Source organism: Neodiprion pinetum, chromosome 2 (genome assembly GCF_021155775.2).
Source record: "Neodiprion pinetum isolate iyNeoPine1 chromosome 2, iyNeoPine1.2, whole genome shotgun sequence".
NCBI lineage: Eukaryota > Metazoa > Arthropoda > Insecta > Hymenoptera > Diprionidae > Neodiprion > Neodiprion pinetum.
This window is the reverse complement of record NC_060233.1, coordinates 10243719-10269144: the sequence shown is the minus strand read 5'-3', so window position 1 is coordinate 10269144 and position 25426 is coordinate 10243719. Positions and strand designations below refer to the sequence as shown.

At 37.6% G+C, this 25426-nt stretch overlaps 1 protein-coding gene across 4 annotated transcripts in view; it reads right to left on the bottom strand.

The window, feature by feature from the left end:
* The window catches only part of LOC124213114 (uncharacterized), a 56273-nt gene that overhangs the window by 27479 nt on the left and 3368 nt on the right, over positions 1–25426 (bottom strand). For 2 of the 4 annotated variants that reach the window (XM_046614022.2, XM_046614023.2), the window contains exon 2: positions 24053–24151. In XM_046614022.2, the coding sequence (XP_046469978.1) occupies positions 24053–24151 (99 nt within the window). Of the gene's footprint in view, positions 1–4648; positions 5907–24052; positions 24152–25193; positions 25240–25426 lie in introns of those variants that run through there. The other 2 variants (XM_046614026.2, XM_046614024.2) reach the window with 2 other exon arrangements.

Sequence of the window (25426 nt, the reverse complement as noted above, 5' to 3'; positions counted from 1 at the left end):
TAACTGCGCCGTGTGCGCGACTCTGTGCGAATAGGCTGGAAATCTTGCCCGAGGATTGTATACCTAACGACGATCATCGCGTGAAAGTTGACGATTTCGTCCGTGATGGGCGAAATTTGGGTATATTCCCTTTTTGTTTTTCTTCTTTTTTTTTTTTTATTTTTATCACGCGAAAAAAGTTTCTGCCGTTTTTTTTTTTTTTTTTTTGCACTGCATTGCATCGCGTTGCACTTTTTCAAACGACTCGGTCAAGTCGGATTGATTGATCGTCTTTGCGCACCATGACGAACTGTTTTCCCGATCGAATCACACCAGGTATACAAGATTGCTGTCAAGTTTCTAAAATCGGGAGGGATAAAATTTTTGCAACTCGATGCAAAGACCGTATTATATCCTGAAATATATGGCCTGCGGTATCTATGATGCATGCATTCTATGCAGAGTATTTATAGAAATACTTATTCTGGTGTTCGATATCCATTTCTTCCGACTAAGCACGTACTGCTCTGGTATCGTGTATTATCTTCGATTTCAGGTTTTCACGAGCGTTTCGTTTCTTTTTTTTTTTTTTTTTTTCTATCTTTCTTTTTCAATAAGATAAAACGTATCGCAGCACCCAGGATGACCTTAACGCGGTTATCTTTAGTCAGCTTCCGGGAAACGAGGCTCTTCCACGTAATCTGTAGTTTTTTTCTCCTGTCAGGACGCCGAAGTGCATTACAGACGTATTTTTACGAACGTTAGGAGTAAAATTCTGTCATGAAATTCAGTCGCGTCTTGTTTTATCACCGGTCGAATTTGGTACTCGAACCGTGTTGCGTTATTTTTATTTCTTATCAATTTTTCGACGAGTTACGGTTTCGTTTCTTATTGCTCATCGTGCGGAAATATACGCTGAGCGAAGTTTGCGGTACCGAGATATGAAATAAATAAATAAATAAATAAAATACGCGGCCATAATTATTGCTTTTGATATTTGCGAATATACAAATTACCTGAACCGTAATTGCGAAGGAAGGAAAAACGTATTTAACGAGATCTGTTGTTAGTTTAGAAAAAATAAGAAGATGTAACAAATAGGTTGAAAATTTATAAAATCGTTGCGTTATTCCCAGAGAAACGGTTCTATCCAGACGTTGATTTTGGATCTAAAGCATTTTCTTTCTTCTGTTTTATAATTCTTCTTATTCCTTTTCTTCTCGAACCAAAAATTAGTTATTTCGAGTCAAAGAAAGACAGAGTTTCTAATTCTAATCTATTCGTATACGCATTTAGATGAAATAAGACGATAAATGCGGTATTTTCGCCTCATTAATTCTCCTGAGGAAAAGAATAGACTCATTTTGTTTTCTTACCGCACTAGGCGCCAGACTCTACTTATAAATACTTGTGGATGGTAAAATAGATTTTCATTCATTTTCTATACGTTTCCACTTTCGGCCTCGAAGATGTTGGAAGGAAATTAAAACGCAATCCGAATTTCAGTACAATAAAATTATCAGATGCAGTAAATTATATATCATTAATATAAAAAAATAACAAGTAAAAGTTATAAAGCAAAAAAGTAAATCCAAAGTCAAACAAATACCCATAAACAGTTCGATTAGTTAACAAATTGGCGACATAATTGAATATTTAAGTGAAGTTTCGAAGCTGTAAAATATTTCCGCAAATAAAGTCGAGACTCTATAATATATATATATATATATACGTATATGTGTGTGTGTACAAGTGTCGTGAGTTTCGTCTTCCGGAACAAATTTTCTCCGTTATCTAACCAGGAGACAGCTGCTGATGTTATTTTTATTGTCATGCAATTTTACGAAAGCGTATCATTTTTATGTCGCGTTCATTTATAATCCGAGTGACAATTGCAGGTGCAGAAATCCGATACTCTAAGATTATGTTCCAAGATATTCGTCAAGGGTTATTTGCAACGGATAATTTGCAGTCTCTTTTATTCAACGTACACGGGAAACTGAGACAGATTGATTTTTATAGAAATTGAATGAAACGAAAGAAACTGAATGAAAACAAAATAATAATAATAATAACAATAACAATAAATGTGTGAAAAGTGATGGTCAGTTTGACGAAAGTTTACTTTACAATATTGCTTATTTAATTAGTCACAAGGTGTACTTTGAAGTGAACATCTAAGTGTTGCGATAAATTTTAAACCTCGTACTGATTTTTAACCTCCACAATTTACGAAGGTCTAAAAAAACGTATCAAGAATCTTTGAAAAAACAAATCGTTGAATGAATAACTAAATAATTCCAAGCACTGCCATTGCCGTTGCGTAAATGAACGAACGAATGAATAATTCTATACTTCACAGTTTCTGACAAATTTCAGACAGCAAATGAATAATTGAAAAGTGCATAATCTCCAAGCTCGTTAAAATACAGTTTTATAAACAACAAAACAAGAATCATTTATATATATATATATATATATATATATATACTCTGTTCGAAATGATTTTACACAAAACTCCAAGTTTAGTAAGGAAGAAAATATTGTTCGATAACTCTTCTAGGTTTTAGTGATAAGTTTTTCGTTAAAGGTATTAACGGATGGAAGTGAGTGTAAGGTACCCGAGCTTCCAGGAATTCCTTACTGTCTCGGTCGAGCAGCCTAAAAACCATAGCGCTATACTTAAAACCACCGTTTCCTCTAATCCTCATCTCCTCTGCACCGTTCCGCTCGTTTCCTGCACCGCAACGCAGCGGCAAATCTCATCTCGAAAGATCTCTCAAAGCTTGGCGGATTGCTGATGAAATCCGGAGCCTGAATTGAGGCTTCATTCGGATTCGGTAAAATTTTGAGAAGATTCAACCCCGTTTCGGAGTTAAATTCCAGACGGTTAAAAAGTATTTCGGTAATAACGCCTGTGCCGTTTGCTCAGATAATGAAAAAACGCGATACAACAAAGGAAAGTTTCACTTACTCTCTGAATTTTGTCGAGTGAAAATTGAGTCACTCCGACACGAGTGTGATTTTACTACGGAAAATCTAGAAATAATGTTTGGAAAATCAGAGAACTCTTTAAATTTTTTTTCCAATCAAATCACTCGCTTTTGTCCAATGAATTTGTAGAAAAAAAGATTCAGATAATTGGAAAGCACTGCAAAGTTTCTTGGGTAAAATCTCATTCTTGTCAGCATGACTTGGTTTTCACTCAACACAATTTAGAGAGTAAGCTAATCTAGTTATTAGATATAATCAAAAAAGAACCCCGTGATGTGGGATTTTTTTTTTTTTTTTATCGTTTAATTCTAAACTCACAGACCTCGTTACGTCGGCAAGTTTACAAAGAAACGATATTATTCTATCATTTTGCCAGGGAAAAATTCAAATTTATTGTCTGATTTTGATTGAAAATAAGCTCATTTTAATCGCAAATAAATTCTACTTAGACTGTGTCTGTTAAATAAATATGCAACAATAATAATTAATTTTTTTTGCTAAATCGCGACTTCATCATCTGAAAATTACATTGATTGTAAGCGTTGGATTTTAAAAATTTTATTATTCAGCAACATACGAGGTCTAGATAAATCCATCCAAGACGATTAGCAGCGTATTGATTTTCGAACAGAATAAGTTATCGTTCATCGTAATCGGACAAACTGTATAGTTTTCTGTATAAAAAAAAAAAATGGTAGAAGAATACGATTTTCCAAACGTTGTTAATTATAGCTGAGTTTTTATGGTTAGAATTTAGTATTTGAATTTTGTTCCTGAATAACGGAGATTTTTGTTTTTAAATTGTACTCAATTTCATGCGGTTAACGGAAAGAATGAGAAAAGATTTTACTAAAAACTGCAGGAAAAGAAGGACACATGTTGGTTTTTTGGTAAATAATACTTACGCAAAGCATATTTTTTGCTGTAAATGTAGCAGATTTTAATCTGCGCAAAATAGTTTTCACTGTTTTTAGAGTGAATTATGCATTTTACGAAGTATATTTTAACAAAAAACATGATATGTCTCTCTTTTCCTGCAGCTTTGAGTAAATTCTGCTATTCAAATGAAAGTTATTTTAAAACCCTTTCAGTCGCACATTTTTCAACTAAAAATTCTGCCCTGAACTTTATTACTCGGGGTTTCTGGAATCGCTGATCGCGAATCCGAAGTCAGAATTTGATAATTTGTAAATCCACGATGGCGGATCCCATATGACGAAAATAAAATCGTAAAAACTAATCAAGATTCGATATTTCTAGCCGAAACTTGTTACTCCGGTGTTTTCGGTGTTATACGAAGTAGCAATAAGGCTACACTGATAAAAATTTCTGTACAGAACTTCCTACACCGTATCGAAACCTTTATTCGGATACGGAACATGGAGTTCACCATAATTCCACCGTTTATTCAATTTACAAATACGATAAATCTACTAAACAATTAAGTGAATTCAAAGTCGCTGCAACGAATTTGCAAATTTGCAGCCTGATTTCGCAATTTGACAGTTCTTCCGTACAGTAAAAGTGTAACAAATCCAACAATAATTTTTAACAGCTTACAACATGGAAATTTTCGAGATAGAAAGCTGAGCTTAAACCTTCGTTCATTCAAGTTTTTTTTTGTTCTTTTTTTTTTTCTTTCACCTCATTCTCTCATTCACCCTTAAAGACCCACCTCACTGAGTAGGATCTGCCAGCCTTGGACGTCATGGCGCCCTTCGAATAGCGTGGATCAAGCTCGTATCGATTTTCCTATGGTGGTGGCTTCCCCTAAGTCACCCTCAGCGCCGGTTTTACGCTCTATTCGAAAGAGACCATCCTCTTGAAGCTCGTGAGACGCCGGCGATCGATACCTCGAGGCGCCAGAAGCTTGCGAGCTTTCCCGCACAACGAGCTTTTTCTGCACCGTGGTTTGTATATTTTTTTTTTCTCTCCTTCTTTATTTTATCGAAAAAGAGTTCGAGACCTCCGGCAATAATCTTTTTATACTTTTATTGTTATCCCCGGTTGAAAATTCCTGCGCTTTTTACGACCCCGAGAGTCGAACAGTGACGTTCACTGAATTTTTAACCTCCACTAAAGTCACGTTTTTTCTACCGTATGCCGGCGTTGGTTAAAATTTGTCAACATTATTAAACAGCCGCATCGCTTCTCTGAGCTTTCGTCTCAATTTATCAACTTTCATTTACACTCTGTCCACTCGGATTCCGTACCACTTGATGTTTTCCTGTCGAAGGTGACCAGAATACTCGTGTTGTGTACCAAAGCGTGATCGAATGTGACTTTGGGCAGTGTTTCTTCGTCCCGTGTTATAATAGAATTGAAAATTTGCTCCGTAGATACAAGTTTCAAGTTTAAAGTAAAATCAGTGTCATGAAGCGTTAAAGTAACTTGTTTGTCTCCTTCGTCTTCTCCTTCTTCTCTCAACTATACTTCCTACAATTATTTCGACCACAGCGTTTCGACAGCTTCGTAAAAACGAGTGAAAACTGAATTCGTTATAACTAATTGTGCAACTAAGAAGAAAATAAAAAAAAAAAAATAAGAAAACAAACGTAGAAAAAATTATCGTTTCCGGATTCTAACAACGTCTTTTTCGTTTTCACGCACCTTCGCACAGTCCGCATACACAAGACACGTTACACGTACAAATATTGGCTAAAAAAATATCAGGCCAAGATTTTTCAGTAATGTTCGCACGACGTCGAATTGGTGCACGGTTATCGACCGCGTTGCGGTATTTTTCACGCGTTTTATACTACGGAAAAACGCAACGACTTTGATAATCCTGCCGCAATACAATGAGTGGATAATTACGTATGATACGCAGTTTCACACCGCTGCTTGCGGAATTATTTCGCGTTCAAGCTGCCAGCTAACACTCCACCGAAAACTCGAGCACCCGTAGATTCTTGTCCGCACTCTTCGACGGTCTCGCGTCGACTGACAGCCGCACTGAACACGCTCCCTCTGATAACGTGATCCAGGTGTTACGGTCACGACGAAGTCGAAGACGCCTCCTCCGAGTGGCTTCGATAAGCGAACAGGACCCAAGGATTTTCAGGAATAAATATTTCGGAAGTAAAATTTAAACACAAGTTGATCGTATTCGAAAAAATTATTTCTCGCACTTTTTGAATAATGCTATTCGATTCCTAATCCCATAGGATCTTATTTAGTTTCTAAAGTTAATATTTTTTTGTTTTATCATTTTCTGTAGTCGAAGAATTTATCCTTGCGATATTTATTGTCATTTCATAATCGAAAGAATAATTTTTCGCAGATTTTGAATGAAATTATTTGATTCCTAATCCTGTAAAATATTATTTAGTTGCTGAAGTTATTGGTTTTTTTTTTTTTTTTTTTATTTATTTACTTTCCGTTCCATCATTTTCTGTATTTGGAATTCATCTTTGCGATATTTATTGTCTTGTCATAATCGAAAGAATAATTTTTCGCAGCTTTTGAATGAAATTATTTGATTCCAAATCCTGTAGACTATAATTTGGTTTCTAAAGCTATTGTTTTTTTTTTTTTTTTTTCTTCAATCGTTTATTGTAATTAGAATTTGTCCTTGCGATATTAATTTTCTTCTCTTATGCTCTGAATCGTACATGCAGGATGAATATTCATCATAGTTTATCAATGATTTCGTACTATATAGACGGAAAGAGAATTTGTCGGAGTACTTTCCAAATTTGATTTTTCATTTAAAAAATCATTAATTATAAATTACTATTAGTGTAATAGTCAGTGTTTCTTTTTTTCTTCACAAGTACAGCGTCTTTCTACTAAAGAAAAAAAATAAATAAATATCTTTGGATATATATATATATGTGTGTGTGTATCGTTGGGTGAAATTTTGTTTGCGCAATATTGTATTACCTTTACATCGATACGTCGCATTAGATTTGAAAGTATCACTACGGTAAGGAATTTGCAAAAAAAAAAATTAGCGTTACAAATATTCACAGTTCATCGATAATCGATTCAATTTTCAAGGATATAAATCATGAGAACCATTTGATTTTACCACAGATTCTTCAGCCGGAGAAAATAATTCCACGCTCATCAGATCAGGGTCCAAGAATTTCCGTAACTCGCCTCAGTTTTTTCGTCATCATTACAATTATTGACGGCATATTGTACGCTGATGAATAAATTGCAATTTTTCAGTCAAATGATTCGATCATCGTGAGATTTCCAAGTCGGTCGCGGAACGAATTTAAATTATCTACGATATATATTTTTCTTTAAAATAAAATAAACTGTCTATTAAACGTTATACTGAGAAAATTTGAACGAGTCGTTTACCTTGAAGAATTGTCATATCTGAATGAGCGCAATTTTTTTGTTTCAAAACCAATTTCTCCCAAGAGTTCGGTGAAATTGTTCATTTTCATCATTTTCTTTTTTTTTCTCCGATACATACATTACGTATCAAATTTTTCAGAATACATTTTAATATTTATCTCGTACACACACACACACACACACACACACACACATATATATATATATTACAGACATTTCAACGGAGTAAAGCTCTCAACAGTTCAGGTGAGACTCTGTTTCCATTATTGCTTGTGCATTTTCGAGATTATTTTTAAAGATTCCTTACGGTTACGAGCGTCCGACTGACAGCTGTGCCTTGTCCGTGGAACCCGCATTCTATTCCTCTATACGTATATGCATACATATGTGTATACGTAAGGCGTGTGTGGGATATAGTGCATATAACGAGTAAATGCACCGCATAGTCCGCAGGGTCTAGAGGAATCGAGAAAGGCGGTTCGAGCATTTCAAGTGCATTATATTAATATGTGTGTGTATGTATATATATATATAACAACTAAAAGTACGCCGAGACCACCAAAGATCTTCGAAATCCATCCTCCGCGTTGGATTCATTCATCGAGAGAACTGCTTCTCGTATATGCAGTTCTATATTTAAATCATATCATTCGGAGCTCCTGAGATCCCGTCGGAGCTATTTCATTTCCATTATAATTGTCAAATATTATAATATAAGCTCATTAGCAGGAATTTTTCCAAATGTAATTTTATATGCACGTATTGCAATAAATTTTTGACGTCGTGAATGCATGATTTTTCTCATACCGTTGTTGATGTAAGAAAATTGTCTTATTATTGTAAAAGTATCGACCATGATTGAGCCATGACAAAATGCAAGAGGGAAATTTTTTATCACCACTATCTGATCATGCGAACAATGCGAACGATTATTACGGCCGATTAATCATAACTTGATTTGATATGAATTTACCAGCGTGAATTACGATGCTAGAAGTTTCTCGCCTCGTTATTACTATTCTTTCTCATTTTATCGCACCATGGATTTTCCCTCAAGTTTATCTCACTATACATGTCATTTGGATCTCAGGTAGAATAAGTCAGCACCGTGTAATATTACGATTAATTATAGTTATGCGATACATATTACTTCAGCCTGTGTATAACAGACGGAGTATAATTACTTTCAAATTGAGATAACGAACGAAACAAAACCGTTGCAGCATCTGCATATCGACCATAATGTCTGAATCAAAAATTTTCAAAGAGTAATAAAACTCCCTGCAGTAGCGTGAGAGTTGAAATTGAATAAAATATTTGCAGGAAATGCAGCAATGTCACGGACGAGAGTATTTAATTGTCACTTCGTCGTTGCAGTTGCGCGTTGCAGAGTGGAGAGAAAGTCGAAAGGAGCAAGAATGAAAATGAACTGCGAAAAAATAAAAAATAAAAAAACAACACACACACACACACACACACAACGGTTCGCATGATTCACGAATTTCGTTCACGAATTGCATATGGGTGCGGGTGCAACGCGAGTGCAAACATCGCTGGGGAGGAAAAATGTTCCAGACGGTGGTGCAGACGGAAAGAAAAAAAAAAAAAAAAAAAGAAGCGAGCTATGCGTGTAAGTTAATTTCCAAACGCGCTTGATCTTGTGCTTCTTTTGGCTCATATAGTCCATAAAGCTCCCGCGAAACAAACCACGTAAAGCACGTGTCTGCATTATATTTTTACCCCTCAAACCAAGTCGACCAGCATTTTCGAGGGCCGAAATCCAACCAGACGAGTCTTTCCTTACGCTGATGTATAACTTCCTTTTGGACTCTGCATTACTTACAGTCGTTCAAAATCTTCGAATTATACCGCAGTGAGAAAAGCAATCGAAATTGAACTTAGGAAATTGAGGAATTCCGTTTTGTCGAAGCGTGACGGAACAAAGATATTATTATTAAGTATTAAATTATATTACCTGTACAAAAATTATGAAGTAACAGTTTCAGAGGAGTAGCTGAAGATGAGACAGTAGAATCTCAGAAAGAAAAACTTTCCTAATTTCAATACCAAAAGCTGCGCTACCGGTTTTTGAATTCCGAAAGATCGTTTTGTTTCTCAAAGAATCTTTAAAAAATTGCTTGACAACGATTTTATTCTCATCAAAGCGACAGAAGTCTTTTTTAAAATTTTTTTACCAACTGAGGAGGTTGATAAATAATCGGTAAAAAATGAATCTTTTGCGAAAAAAATGAAATAAATTATTCATTAAAATTGAAGGAATTTCGTACTTATACCACAGCATCCTGAGATGAATTCGTCAATATTCAAGCAACAGTTTTCGCACATTGAATGATTGGTCATTGCTGTTGACTCTGCTGTAATACATCATCGGTAAAACCCCCAAATCGGGACGAGGCTTTACAGAGTCTCGGTTTGACTGGAATGCGAGTCTTGCTTCTTGCGAAGTTAACTGTACTTTCCCTCAACGCAGAACGAGAAGCTGGTTCAGAGTATAGCCGGCTGGTACACAAAACCGTCCGATACTTGGTTCGCTGTGTATTTCTCCGTGAGTGTAAGAATTGGCGTAGTACCTTGCACCGATTGTGTAAACGCTGACTTGAGCGGTACTACGCGTATGGAAACCATCAGGTCCGAATAATGCCGTTAAGAGGGTAGCCTATCACATCTCAATGACTTTTTTTTAATAATTTTTGTCGAATTTTTTTCAAACATAACAAAGGAAGTTGTAAAATGATATAAAAAAAAATTTTTTGTTCGTTTTTTATGGTAAATCTCGCAGGTCTGGTCGCCTGAAGTTACTTCTATTTAAATCTGGCTGACACGGTATCTCAACTTTAAAGCATTCGAAAGTAAAAAAAAGTACACTTGTCGGGTAACTTCAAGCGGCCACACCGGCAAGATTTATCGTAAGAAACAAACAGAAAAATTTTCTGTATTACTTTACAACTTTCTCTTTTCCGTGTAAAATATTGGACATTTTTGAATAAATTTTACTATAAAAAAAAAAAAAAAAAATGTCATTGAATGCTGGGACTACCCCCTTAAGGGGGGGGCCTGATCGATCTCGACGTTGACGCCTATATCTTCATTGTATATCTTTTTCCAAGTATCGCAAACCTGAAAAAAGTCTTAACAGCATGATTCTGTCTACAATTCTGAAGAAAAACACTACAACGCATTTTTATTTTAGGAAAAAATAAAGAAATGGAGTGTTTTTGTTCAGAAACGCGTGCAGAATCATGCTGACAAGTCCTTTTTTACGTTTGCGATACGTGGGGTTAGATGTTTGAAGATACAGACGTCAACGTTGAGATCGACCACTTTCTTAAATCATCCTCGATCCGGATTAGAGCTGTGTCACCATATGTGCGCATATTTCTCGGCGCGGTGCTTACCGTATCAACACACCCTTCACCGTCTCCCGAAAAGGACGTTATCATAAGGGAGCTATGAAAGCTTCGAGCCCTGCTAGAATCGCTTTCTTACTGCGACCTTATGGCCCGTGTATTTTTCCCGCAAACAAATATAAACGACGTTTGGGTTTCGGAGTAATGCGTTACCGAAATGGGAAAAGTCTGCCAGAGCATCCAAGACATGTAGCAGGCGGAAGGCAGTCTGTCTGAACGAAGCACATTGGACGTAGTTCATTTCGTCATACTGAGAACACGAAAGGATGTCGAACGAGTTCAAACTGTCGTAATCCTTTTTGTTTTGTCGTTAAATCCAGTTAGAAGATTCTGAATGCACAGATACAACGATCTATTTTGGTCTCCAAGCAATTTGGAACGGGTTCGACCTAACGAACCTGATCAATTGTTATACGTCTTATTTTTCCGAGAGTGAAACCTACATGCACGGAATGTAAAAATTAGTCGAGTGACGTAACTGCGTACACGTACAACACCGTATTACTGGGTGGTCAGGGATTACCATTCAGTGAAGAGCTGAAGAATTATCGAGGTTTCGGTGAAGCGTGTTCATCGGACAAAGATTTTTTAGTATTTTTCTCACTACGACGACGGTACGTCACGTCACGCTCGATTCACTGTTTACTGTACCAATAAAATGAACTGCAAAGAACATACGGACCCAGTACCCCTGACAAAAAAGTTGGCATACCTTAGCCTAATTACGGAGTTGGTTATAAATGACAAACGTCAAAGCTTAAACATGCTTAGCGATAGTTGTATTGATCACGCTTGTCTCATTATCGTCTCAAACCAGCTTGAATAAGGTACTCTGACATGAAAACACTTCTAGCCATGCATCAGGGTAAACTCGTTGGAAGACCCCACCATGCTGTGCCCTTAAGTTAAGACGATGCTGCACAGTCATGAAGGAATTCATGATTCCTGATTGGAAGTTAAACATTTTTTAACGGTGCCAGGCGTAAATCCACCATTCGCTTCATGTCCCACCAGAGGGTTAACCCTGTGTATACGTCACTTGTATGTTCGGCATATCATTCGGCTGTTAGCCGCACCCATTTTTTACAATGTTTATCAGACTGACGTGCGGAGAAAACCGCACCCACCTATAGCAATTACTTGATCAGTACGTTATTGTTAGTTTCTTGTAGTGTAGGTGACCACTGATCAAGATAGAAATATAGTTATTAGTAATGTTTTCGACCGTCCAGAATATGATTGTTGACTTTCTGTTCACCTATTCTCACGGACAGTCTAGTAACAATCCGTTATTGTATCAGTCAAATGCCTCGTGACCTAGGTTCATCTCGTGGCTAAAGTTGTTCGAAAGAAACTCGAACGTTCGGGGTTAATTGGTAAGGACCCCAATAATCCCGGACGTGGAGCACGATCGTATAATCGAAGATAGTTATTCCCAGGCCGGAGATTATCCTCATTTCCCGCGAATAATAAGTGAGTCATGCCCCATCTGTCGAAGCTTTCAGCTGTGTCGCCCTCGAGCAATACAACTTCCCATTCAAGTCGATCCTTTGTGCAGTTCATCAACGTCGTAAATAGCATCATCGATTTCTAGGAGGGTGAAGTGATCACGCGAATACAACCGATGTTTCCTCTTCAGTTACACACAGCTACTTATTCCCGAAAGTAGGAGTATACATAAAACGTCACGATCCAATGGCATCGCAAAATAAATCGATCCTGCTGCTGATGAGCCTGATAGATTGGGGCCGGGACCATGCGAATGGATAAGTTAAGTAACTGTCCGAAGAAATGCACTGCCAGCGAATGATACTATTGGGTCGAAGTTATCCAGGAGAAGCATCAACGCTGTGATGGAACTAGATGAACAAAAGTCGACTCACAATCAGTCTGATGACCCATGCAGATACAGATACCTACCCATAACGTTATCCCTTTGTCCTGTTATATTATACTTCATGGCCTCGGGCCAGTCTAGCCTCACCTTTTCTCCTGCCAACTTCAGTTTCCATATCGCCAATGATCTTCTCTAGACTATGTAGTGAGCTCGGAGGTGCAGCGGCCACGTCGACTCTGATATACCACGACAAAAGCTCACCTTTTCACCGTATTGAAAGAACTGTGTACCCTGGCAGACTGCGCAATTCCTTCGTGCGAAATTATCTTCTCATCTCATCAGGATACGCAAAAGTTCATGGAAACAACAATTCACACAGTGCAGCGCAGGGTATGGTGTTCATTATGGTAAGCCATTGTACGTGTTTTGCCGCTGACGGTGCGTCGCATAAGCCCATTTGTGCTTATCGCGTCCTCTTGGGAGGGCTGATCGTTAAACGTTTGTAATAATCAAGAGCCATTAAGATGATTGGCGTTTTTTTATTTGAATTTATTGAACTGAAGCGGTGTAAATGCCTCCATAAAAATAATCCATCCTTGTGGGAGTCGCTGCAGCCAGCGAGTGGCTATTAACGGTAATAAGTTTCAATTGATTGTTGCTTTTTTCCGATAGAAACTAATGATAATCACTGACACAAACAGCCCTCTCCTGCAATATCGAGCATCTGGTATACTGTAATCTGCACTTTCGTAACCTATTGGCCGTAGTGATTTGTCATAGTCGGTTATTCACGAGCACACGTTGAAAGGCTGGAACAACTTATAAGCTGCGTAATATCTTTTTCGGTTTTTGTTTGTTATACACTTTCTGCGTACATATTTACAATCTCGAATTTTTTGCTCCAAACAGAATAACAAGTTTGAAAGTTCGGTTGGATGCGGTTGAAAAAAGCAATTACCAGTGGAGAATGCGGTGAATTGAGTTTCTGATACAACAATTTAAAAGGAAGTACAGGATCGATTCAACGGGTTCATAACAACAGTGAGTAGTTTCGCACGCCGGTATTAAAGGCAACTTTCAAAAACAAATGACTATTATGGTAAAATATAATGAGACGTACGTTGGGTAATAAATCGATTACGCAACGCCATATCCGCCTAAAGGCAAAGGCGCGTTCATGCAGGTGCAGTACCACGAGATATTCCCGCTTGTAGAAAGGTTACTCTCGTACAGACGGGCAGCTTTGTTCGCGTGAGATTCTGATACAAGATACCTTTTGTACCGCTTATACCGGGACACGACAGACTCCGAGACCTACTTAACTCGTTCTCCGGTTAATTTAGTATCGTAATGTGTATCAATGGACTTCCATTCGAAGTTTCGATTTCAAAAATCGCAGTTAACGGAAACCGATGTGCGTTTTTCAAAATCGGAAAAACGATCAATCCTGACGATTTTTCATTGCAAAAATTTGAATCTACGATATCGACGAGTAAGTCTGTTATTCTGTAACCGAATAAAAGTTCCAAACTTAATTTTCGAGGGTCATGACCAATTATACCTAGAATTTTTCTTGAAAGGACCTGCTCGTAGCGCTCGCAATTCAACTTGCTCGATTTTGATTGGCTGACATCCATGCTCGCAAGAAAAAAAATAAATTCCCTAGAATCGACCGCTTGACAAGTGACAGTCAACCATAACCTCTCGCTTATTAAGATCGGCCGGTTCACGGCGTCGCCGCCACGATCCATTACGTATCCGTCAGTCTGCCTACCGTACCTGGTAACTTTTTTTTCCGAAGTCGGCTACGCTTATAAACTAGGCAAGTTGCAACTGTCGAGAAGGTTCTTCGAAGAAAAATTCTCGGTATCCACAGCAAGAAAAGCGTTGCATTTAGTGATGAAAAAAAATTCCTATCCAATTTTTTAATCCAAGAATATAACCTTGACGTGACGTGAAAACAAAAGCCTGACAGCCTGTCCGGAGTTATCTGAGCCTCGATATTCGTACAATCAATTGAAAACGATCAGACGATCATTCTCTTTTCGGTACCATATTGGAGAGCCTCGCCCATATGCCGAGTGCCGTGAAACACTTTGTCGATAAAAACGCGACGATACTGATATCCGTAAATAGAAGACGGGAAAAAATGTTACGATCACGCTCGTAGACTGAGGTCAAGCTCTGTGACCTCCGTAACGATTGTTTCACGAATTTTAATCACGGAATACGAAAGTTTCTTATATCATCCGTTCGTCGCACGCGCCAAGTGTCGTTGCGATGGTCACAACTGTACAGAATCGTCAAGGTTTTTGACGACCCTGTGATTAACCTACCCATAATGCATGACCAGCTGCCGAAAAGGCCGTGTGCACGATTAATACTCTTAGCCAATAAGTCTGCAATATCCGGCGTTAAAACATAATTTAGCTATTTATTTGTTGAATTATGCTAATCAGTTGCGGTAGGAAATTTGAGAAACAAAAAGAAAATTTTACTCACATGAAGAATGATCAACGCCAACTTTCACCGATTAAGTTCCTCTTTTCACAGAGTATACCTCATCTAAAAGTCTATTGCCGATTTGGTAATTGACGTCAACGGCGTGGAGTTAATTATCAACTACTACCTTACGAACTGCTGAACTTGTCAGGTTAGATTAACTTTCTCCGTTCTTTACGGGTTTATTTTGGTAACCAAATCATATATCTTCTATGAAAAATGCCCCAAGAATGATAATCAATCGATTTTCCACTAATATCATTAAAATATGAAGTACATTGTGCACTAATGAGGCAAATGGAAGGTTTTGCTTCTTCGAATTGTGTAGGCACTATGATTCGCCATGGTTGTTCACGCTTCATGCTTGTTAGCTTGCAGTGGTTGATTTATTACGAGGAATCGATGTTGTTTTCCGGGTATATAACTTTGCGAGGAAATTATACGTTGCCGATTTTTGAACAATTTACAGATTGTGGGTAACGTAAACGTCACTACGATTCACCGATACTTTTGTCATTCGAAGAACACGTGATTCGAGATCACTAATATTGAGTTCAAAGTTTTTTCGATCTTCTTGAAATAAACGCCTCGTAGAGTTTATACAAATGATAGAACAGTAAAGATGTACAGCTCAAAAGTAATCAGTTGCACCAACGGCAGAGTTCCGTCTAAATTGTAGAAAATAAAATCATGTACCTTTCAGTTTAGCGAGTTTGATTATAATCTGTTTGAATCGTGTATACAGAGATACTTTGCCTCGTGGTCGATTCTAAACAAAAACCACCATTACCAGCGGTTCGTGGTAGGTACACGCAACCTGCAACCTGCAAGTCTTAAAATAGCTGGTTATTTTTATAGAGAACAGTATAGAAGTTCTCAATTACGTTCCTAGACCGACGGAGGCTAGCAAGGATGTAGAAAACAGAAATAAAACGAGTGCGAACGGACGAAAGAACACGACGAGTATAAAAAAAAGAACCACATGAAAATAAAATGTGGAAAAAAGAGAATCGAAGAAAAACATCACTCGAGCAGTCATTCTAGAGCGGAACTACGTGTAGGCTGGCGCTTCCTGTGCGGAGTGCCGAAGCGGGCACGTTTCTTTCACCGCAAGCTCAAAGCTCTACGCGTATAGCGCGTCGTCGCGAGTGTTTTGTTTTGACGGAATAGAACTCCTTAATGTCGTGAGTTTCCTGAAGGCGTGCGCGCGCCTTAATGTAAAACGGGTGAAAGTTCTTCCTCTTTGGTAGCGAGCGACCGATCAGCTGGTCACTATTTGCAATCAACGCGATCACTGATCGATTATCCGGTTTTAAAATATGGTTGTACGATCACTATAATTATGCATTCCAGAATTAACATCTGTCATCGTTTTCGAAATGATGAATAATCACCGGGGACATGATTCAATTTTCTGATTAATTATGCTACCGGGCTAAAAGTATCTCAAACCGAGTTATGGTTCGATGGAAATACCTCGGATAATGAAGCTGATCATAATTTTTTAAGACTGCTAATTATGCACATACGATTCCAGCTGCCAATTTTTTTTTTATGATGACAAAACCAAGTCGTTTCTCTGGAATTCAGCCGTTCCGTTATCGTGAAATAAGGTGAAAAACTTCGAGGAGTTGGTAATCATCGATATTTTTCTATTTTCATCGATCAAGATCGAAATCTCCGGTAACACGTGTGCACTGCAGGGAAGGTTCGATAAATCTGAATCAATCTAAGAGCTCGTTATATTTACAGTCCGCTTCCAATTTCCTGCATGCTCGTCGTTTCTCTCTAGTCACCGGAAATTGATGATTGATCGATTTTCACTAAGCTGCATATTTTCATAATAAACAGTACCTTGTAGGTATATAATTAGACGTACAGCAGGTGACTTGTACGACAGTTTGTCTGCTTCACGTTAAAAACTCTTTCAGTCGTAATCTTAAAGTGTTTACACTTGTTTACTTACAGATTGAAAAGAATTTTCTGTGTTACTTGAAGTGTGTGCGCATAATTTGAATGGCCGATTTGCTTAATAGGTTGTTAAGTAGTCTAATAACTATCTGCGTGGAGATAATTGTATGATAAATATTCTTAAACACTCTGATAATCGCTATAAAGAAAGCGGTTTGCACTCAAGCGACGTTCTTACACAGAGTAACAATTAATTTTCCAACATCCTGATGCCGAGTACAAGCTGCAATTCACCGTTCTCTACCAATCGCTTTTCGACCGAAATACCTCAAAGAAGCGGGCATTAAACCGAGCGATGGCTGTAAATCGAAAGAAGTTAAAAATGTCCCAAAGAAATCATTCATTTAGCGAAAAGCAGTCGAGTAGGTAAATTCGAAAGATAGAAACAAAAATTAAGTAACAAAGCGGGATAGAACAAAGTGAAAAAATCAAATCACACCATCCGCAAAACCACCAGAATCATCATTCGTTTGACCACGTAACTCGTCGCTATACTTTTCGAAAGATATAAATACCGGTTGGTATAACGTTACAGTGGAGAATTAGGCTATTGAAGATATTATGTAATTTGGAATGATTGGCTCAAGGTCATTCGGGGGCCTGTGGATGTACCAAAGACGCAATAGATCAGTATGAAAGAAAAAAATAGAAAAGAAAGAAAGAAAGATAAAAATTCCCCCAACTCCGCTGCCTCTATTCATCCTTTTCCTTATCGGCAATGACGATGATGAATGTACTCGATCATTGTACCAGCGGCGTGCGTGGTTTGAGTAATGCTGCCTGCATTGTCGACCGGGTACATAAATTTTTTACAACTATATCAACAACATACTTCATTGCTCATTCCGCTCTGGTACACTTGACAATGGCCTCCTTCGCCACCGATAGTCTATGCATGTACAGTACCCAGGTATACACGATTGGTGTCAATAGCATAAACGCACGCTATCGCAAAACGTCTAGTAAAACCGGACACGTACTTACCTGATGCTCTGTACCTACATTTTTACAGCGGACAATTGCCGGTCTGTGCGATGCAAACCGTGCAATGATAAAACGTTGCACTCGGTGTGCTTTTATCACGGACACGGGATAGATTTTGCGGCAGAAAACAGTCGCGTTTTTCCAAGTTTAAGCAATTAAGTTTTCGGTTAATCCATGTATAATTGTCTATCCGAAGAAGCTGTGACGATTTGAAGAAGCCCGCCTAACTCAGAGTACAATTTTACTGATTTAGCAGGTAAACTCACAGGTGAAGCCTTGACCTTACTTGCGGTTACTTTTACGATTTCCGTCTTCGCGATTTCTCACTCTCAACTCCTTTGACGACGACCGAACCATTGACATGTATCTAATCGGTACAAATATGGAGTTTGCTCTTCGAAAACTCAAAAGTTTATCAATTCTCGATATTCGTCGTACTAAATAATAATAAAAAAAAAAAAAATACCTGTCTTGTACAAACAAACCAGGTCAAAGTAATGAAAACGTACAAATAATTTTTCAAAACTGCGAAAGGGTACAAATGGAAACCGAATGATGAAACGTTGGATGCTCGTGATAAGTTTCTTACATCTGTACATTTTATTTATACACGTAATATGTACATTTACACCGAAATAATTTCAAGGATTTGACAGCATTATTATACCTTGTCTTCCGTCACGGAGAAAAGTTGATGAAAAATTGTTTTTTGATCGACGAAATTGTTCGATATTTTGTAATTTTAATTCTTGTACTAGAAAATAGGCATACCGTAGCAAAGCATGCAATGGGTGAAATTGCAGTACGAAGCCTTTTCGAAATGTTATTCGCGACGCGGTCCTAATCGAGGACTCGAAAAGGTCTTCCAGTTCTTGGTTGGCACTGCGACTCGCCGAAGTCGCGTTCTCGATTCTCACCACGATGGGCAATTAGTGTTAATTTACATATCCGTAAGCCGCAGCCTCGTTAATGCGACTGCAGAACGCGTACACATGCATGTGTAACGTAGGTACCCTACAGAGCTTACACGCATCATCTGGCATCAAATGACACAGTGTCACCATGCAGAGATGGAATATTATACATACATGAGTTGAAGACGGTCTGAAAACAATCTCTCCCCTTGTCTCATGACCCACAAAGACTCCTTCGCTTCCTTTCGCTTCTTTGCATGCTCTATGTCTCATTGCAATATTATATATAGGTATATATATACGTACAATACATAAATGTAATGCAGAGTTTAAGTTAAATCCGCTTTCCTTGTTCGAGGGAATTTCCTGAGAATTTTTATAATATATGCTACCACATTTACGTACATGTACATACACGGGGCATTCCGCGTAAGACCAAAATGTCATCGACCTTTTTTGATTTCTTTCGGTCGAAAATAATATCTCTAATTTTTCGAAATTTTTCCGACAATTTGTGAAAGTGTGGTGATCTCACGAAGTGACAAAATATTTTTCACATGAAGTTGAATGTTTTTAAAATCGATGAAACTTTTTTATAAAATCATGGACTCGAAAACACGTCATTTTGTCGCGATTAGAAATAAAAAAATGGAATGAGAATGATGAATGTTTTTTTTTTTTTTTTTGTTTTGTTGTTTTAGGAAACAAATAAAAATTTTATTCATTCTGAATGGTGGTTTCTTGTAGTGAAAATTAAAATAAAAAAAAAAAAACTTGGCCTTGGTAAAATGTGTTTTTAGTTCAAATCATTAATCTATTTTATTCAAGGTTCCTACTGATTGAGTTTTTATTACTTTTCTTCGAATTGAGCATTGTTTTCTTCGTTCTACTCTTGAAACAAATAGAAAATCGAAGTTTACCGGAACCAAGTTTTTTTTAATTACATTTCTGACTACAAGAAACCATAATTAAAAATACATTCCAAAAAGAAAAAAGAACCAACATACTTAGCACTTTTACCTCACGTTGAAACTGTGATATAAAAATGTGTTTTCACGTCCCTGATTTTACAAGAAAGTTTCATCGATTTTAAAAATGTCCATCTTCATATCAAGGATATTTTCTCACTTCGTGAAGTCACCGCACTTTGAAAAAAATGTCAAAAAACTAGAGACATTATTTTTGACCGAAACAAACCAAAAAAATTTCCTTGCAATCAGAATCCCTGGGGATCGGGCCAATGATTCGTAGCTTTGACGTGGAATGCCCCATACGTACATATGTACAGCGCATAAGCGTACTGGTTCGAAAACACCGATGTCCCACTTCTGATATTCGTATAGCAGCACCCGCACATCGGCGCAGGCAATTACCGTTCCAATCATCGAGTTATTTGGTTGAATTTAATTAAGTGCTCCGAAAGGGGTGAGGTACGAGAAAACAGCGTGTTTTTTTCTATCCTCTCGGTAAAAACGAACGAGTGAAACGTTACTTTAAACGACTCCGAATGACACAGCGATGCAGACGTACGACGGTATGGGCTCACAATCAAGCGACATTAGTGAATTCTTATAATTATACGTGCAGAGCAATTAAGAGAAAGCACAATTGCACATCGGGTTGCCGATTGTGCGATTGGTTTTTCCAGTTCCTAGCAGTTCGCTGCAGACATAATGAATCCCGCTTCTCGCAGGCGTCTCCGAATACATGATTATACACGGTGCTGTTCCTTTTTGCCGCACATTTTCACGTAGTTGAAGAGAATTCTAAAAATACATTTTACCGCCTCATTTCGCTCCGACGTAAAATAAAAAAAAAAAAAAAAAATATCACAAAAAGTAGAAAAATCCCTCTTTCCGGTTGTCGCGATGAGAAACTGAAACTTTACCGCGTACCAACCATACATTATTCAATTCGTGAAAGTATACCGGGACAATTTCTTGAAAGTTGAAGATCAACCGCCCATGCGCCAAATAATTCAATCTCATTGGTCGGCGAAATCTTCCCGCAGCGATATTTTTGTTTGCGATGCAGGCGGGCCAACGTACGCAAAATCTGTACGTTTGAATTTTCAAACAGCATAAGCATTAAATTCCGACCGTTCTTTGAAGAATCAACTTTTCGACCCAATAAACAATGCTTCCCAAACCTTTCCGAGTCATTATCTCAATTATTTGAGATTCTAACCTCGAAAATTCGTATCAACTACATCGCCGCTAGAAAGAGTTTGACAGCTGAAAACTCAGGATGGCCAGCCTGCACGAACAGCCGATAAAACTCGCGCATGCGCAGTTGATTTTCAAGTTTCAAGAGGTTGTCCCGGTATATCGGCGGGTATTGCGCTTGGACTCTGCACAATTTGACACTTAAAAGTTCAAGTGAGGTTTCAAGTACCGACGCAACGTGCAGGCCTGGCTTTTGTGTCTGAAGCTGCAGCCCTGCAGTTGCGACAATTGACAGGTCACCATGGGAATGTTGAATAATGCAACTACCCACGCAACATCAACACGTAAGCTGCTAAAGTGTTCAATTTTTGTTCGATATCCCGAATGGATATGGGATAAAATTTTATTTTTGCGATCCATTATTTCTGGCATTAATTTATTTCAACTAAAAAATTGAGGGCTTTCAAATTATCATGTCGAATATTCATGCGATACCCTTTTATTTTCGACAGTTCATCTCATATGCTGCAAAAGGAAGAACGTGTGCTTCGATAATATTTCTGCTGAATTCGTAGTATATATACTATAAGCACTGTATGCAAAGTGAACTGCGAACGTGTCGAGTTTAGTGGAAGAATTTATACGTGAGCAAAAATTTAGACACTAACACAAACAATGTACAATGTTAGGTGTACGTGACACTTCCGTATGCCTTATACATTATACATATATACTCCATACTCCTTTCGGGACGTTAATCGTCATTGCAAACGAAAGTAGTTCAGCTTCGTATAAATTCTTGAGCGTGACGATAATGACAACAATTAAGAGCCCGATGTGCATATAAGTGAGCGGAGAACAACGACCATGTTGATTTTTTTCCATGCTCCCTGTGTGAGCATTTGGTCTCTGAATCCGAGACAACGAGCTAAAATAAATAGTACGAACAACTTTGAATCTGAGTTGATACGGGACGCTTTTATACACAGGATATCTGGCAAAGTGAAACCGATCCGTTCGCCATCGTTTCTCTATTTCTGTTCTTAATTTACATGTACATGCATACGTCTTCCAGCGAATGAAAGCTTATACGGTAAAAGAACTTCGAGGAACAATTGGTTTTGTAAGCTTCGTGACATCTTATTAATCAGCGTAGGACAGGTAACTCTCTCTTATCGTTAGCTGAATAATCCTCGTGAATGTCGCTTTCGAGATTTATACATCGTGCATTACGTATTGTAGCTATGTTTTACCGACGTTTTTCATACACTTACACTGCACGGATTAGGATCAACTTACTCCTTATTGACGTCATTGCCTATTCTAAACGGCTGTGTTAAGATGTTGGTTAGTTTGTAGTTTATAGTTCTCTGGACTTTATTTTATCACGAGATAGTCACACATTTAGGATTTATTAAATTCGGATTTCCGTAAGCTAAGAAGATTTTCCTAGAAACGTGGAAAACGAAATGTAAAAATTATCACCTGGTGTCTACACATCGACTTTGCATTAAAAATCGCTTGAAAATAGTTGAAAATCTAATCGATTCGTTCAATTTTATTCCATGATAATTTATTTGGTTCGGAAGTCTACGTTCTTTACAATCCCACCAATACACTTTTTCTTATCAAGTTGTTGTCGGTGAAAATTCGATTGTTCAAGATTGCGCTGATGTTGATTTTAATTAAAAAACAGAATCATCAAATATCTCTTTCAGCGGATTCATAAAAAGTAGTCTTCCCAACAAAATAAACTTCCATCGTAGAACGAAATCGAATTAATCCAATAGATTTTAAACCATGTCAAAGTGATTTTAAATGAGAATTGTATACGTTTTCATCTACAAGTTTGGTATTACTTTTTTTCTGAAATTTTTAGAAAAATAATCGTAGCTCAGAAATACGTAAATTTCATAAATTCTCAGTGTTCGACTATCTCGTAATCAAATAAACCACAAGGCATTGTCAAGTGGACTGGGTGTATATCAATGATCCGATCGTGAAGAGCTCTTCGATCATTCGGTAGACTAGTTGTACTCACATTAGCGTATTTTATCAGATAAAAATGTATACCAGTTCTGTATCTCAACTCCAAATCAAAAAGTGACATGAATGGAATTATTGTGATTGTGTTTCGATTAGTAACAAGTGATGATTCATTCCCATTTTTTATAGTATAATTATCTCTTGTAATATACCCAATGTCGTTAAGGTTTTGGGAATTCTTGCTGAGGAATGGATCGGTCATAACCATTATTGTGACTCAATAAGTCGAAACTAATAGTTGAGTAAAAATAGGACTGAATCAAAAATATTCGGGATATTGCTGCATTTTTTGTACAGGAGCTTTCGAGTCTCAGGAACTCAAATCTAACGTCATTTTTGAGTTGCATAGCCGGCGTTTTGAGAAAACAGCTAAATTTGACGTGTTTTGCGTTTTCCCCAAAAACTGCTATCGATAGATGAAAAACAACTTGACCGTCTTGTAGAACGGAAAATTCTACATCGAATCATGTCCTCGTACGTTGAAAACAGTCGAATTGACAAAATAAGAAAAAAAAAAAAAATTCTCCTTATCGACGACATCTGGGGAATTTTGGTGAAATAATTTCCTTTCTCTTAATTTGTTATTTCGACTCCGTTTCCGACATATGAGGACATAATTCGATGTAGAATTTTCCGCTCTACACGATGGTCAAGTCGTTTTTCATCTATCGATAACAGGTTTTGAGGAAAACGCAAAAAACGTCAAATCTTACTGTTTTCTTGAAACGCCGTCTACGCAATTCAAAGTTCAACTTCAGATTTGAGTTCTTGAAGGTTGTAAACTCCTGTACACAAATCGCAGCCATATCCCAAATGTTTTTAATTCAGACTCATTTTGACTGGACTAAGACTGATCAGTTCCACAGATCCACAGAGTGTATCAGATACAGTGTGAATGACATCTGATTGTTTACTCACTCCAAGTCCAGGTCTTCAAAGACATCAGAGAGGCAGGAAGCGCTGTCGAAAGATTCGGAAACGAACGACGATTGGGCGTGATAAACTCTGACGCCATTTCTGAAACATATAATTACGATACAGGAATTGATAATAGATATTCACTATCAGACATGAATTGAAGTGACTTGAATTGCACCAAGGCGTGGACGTTATCGTTCAATAACGTCATCTGCCGAACGAAACTAACTTCGTCGGCGACATGAGATCTCAATTCACGAGTGTATCGTATGTTACGTAAAAATTAGCCGGCATGAAACGACCTCGTTGAGGTCGCGAATTTTCTTGGTGCTCGTTAATAGCGTATGTGCACAGCTGTACACGTGTTTTGCCTCGCGAAATTTCGCACGCGTGTTCATAAACGGATTGCCTATAAGGTTCGGGTTCGGTCTCTTGGTTTGACAGATTTTTCTATCGAAGTGACCAATGACGAAAAATTTGAAGTGTAAAAATTTTAAGATTATAACGTGTCGGGTGAATATTTAAAAATCTAACGAACCATAAAGTAATTGGTGACTTATACCACCATGGCGCTCTCAAAAAAGTTTGTTCAGTTTAAAACAAACATTCTGTCAAAACATGGGTGTTCTATATTATGTGAAAGATCGCAATCAGTTGATTTATATTTTCAGAAATCACCCGATATTGAGGTGAATTTTCGATAACGTTTGTACGTTGATTTATGAAGCAGAAGCTTATGTATTCTAACTTGTATAAATGGTCCGAGGAATAGATTCGTCGAAGAGTATTTGTAAGGAAATTTATCTATATCAAAATAACGAAATATAATTCTATCAAACTGGATGATACGCCTACTACAATTACTTCAAAGAATAATATGTCGATGATCTAGTTTTTTCAGGAGGAATTCACCTCTGTAAGATTCTAATGCTTCAAACACATCGGGAAAAGAGTTACGAGTCGATGAAATCAAACTCAATTTACCTTAGCGTCAATTTTTTCACCTTTATCTTCTAATTTTCCTTTTTTTCCTCACAACAATATAAATAAACTTCGAAACAGTCGAAACACAGCTTTCTAAAGCTAGTAAGAAAATTAACTAATAAAAATAAGGAAAAAAAACAAACTTAAATATACGTACAGTTATCGGCTGACACGTAGGACTGGCACTTGTCACGCGTGAGTACGGAGAGCGCATTAAAAACGCCAACGCTTAATAAACGGATAAGGTTATAATATATATGCTACGTGTCAACCATGCTATGTTGCACGTATATTCGTAAAACTGGTGTGGACGTCCACCCCTGCTGCTATATTTAGATATTACACAACATGTGCGTCTGCAGATTTAATTGAGTTTAATTACACCTAAGC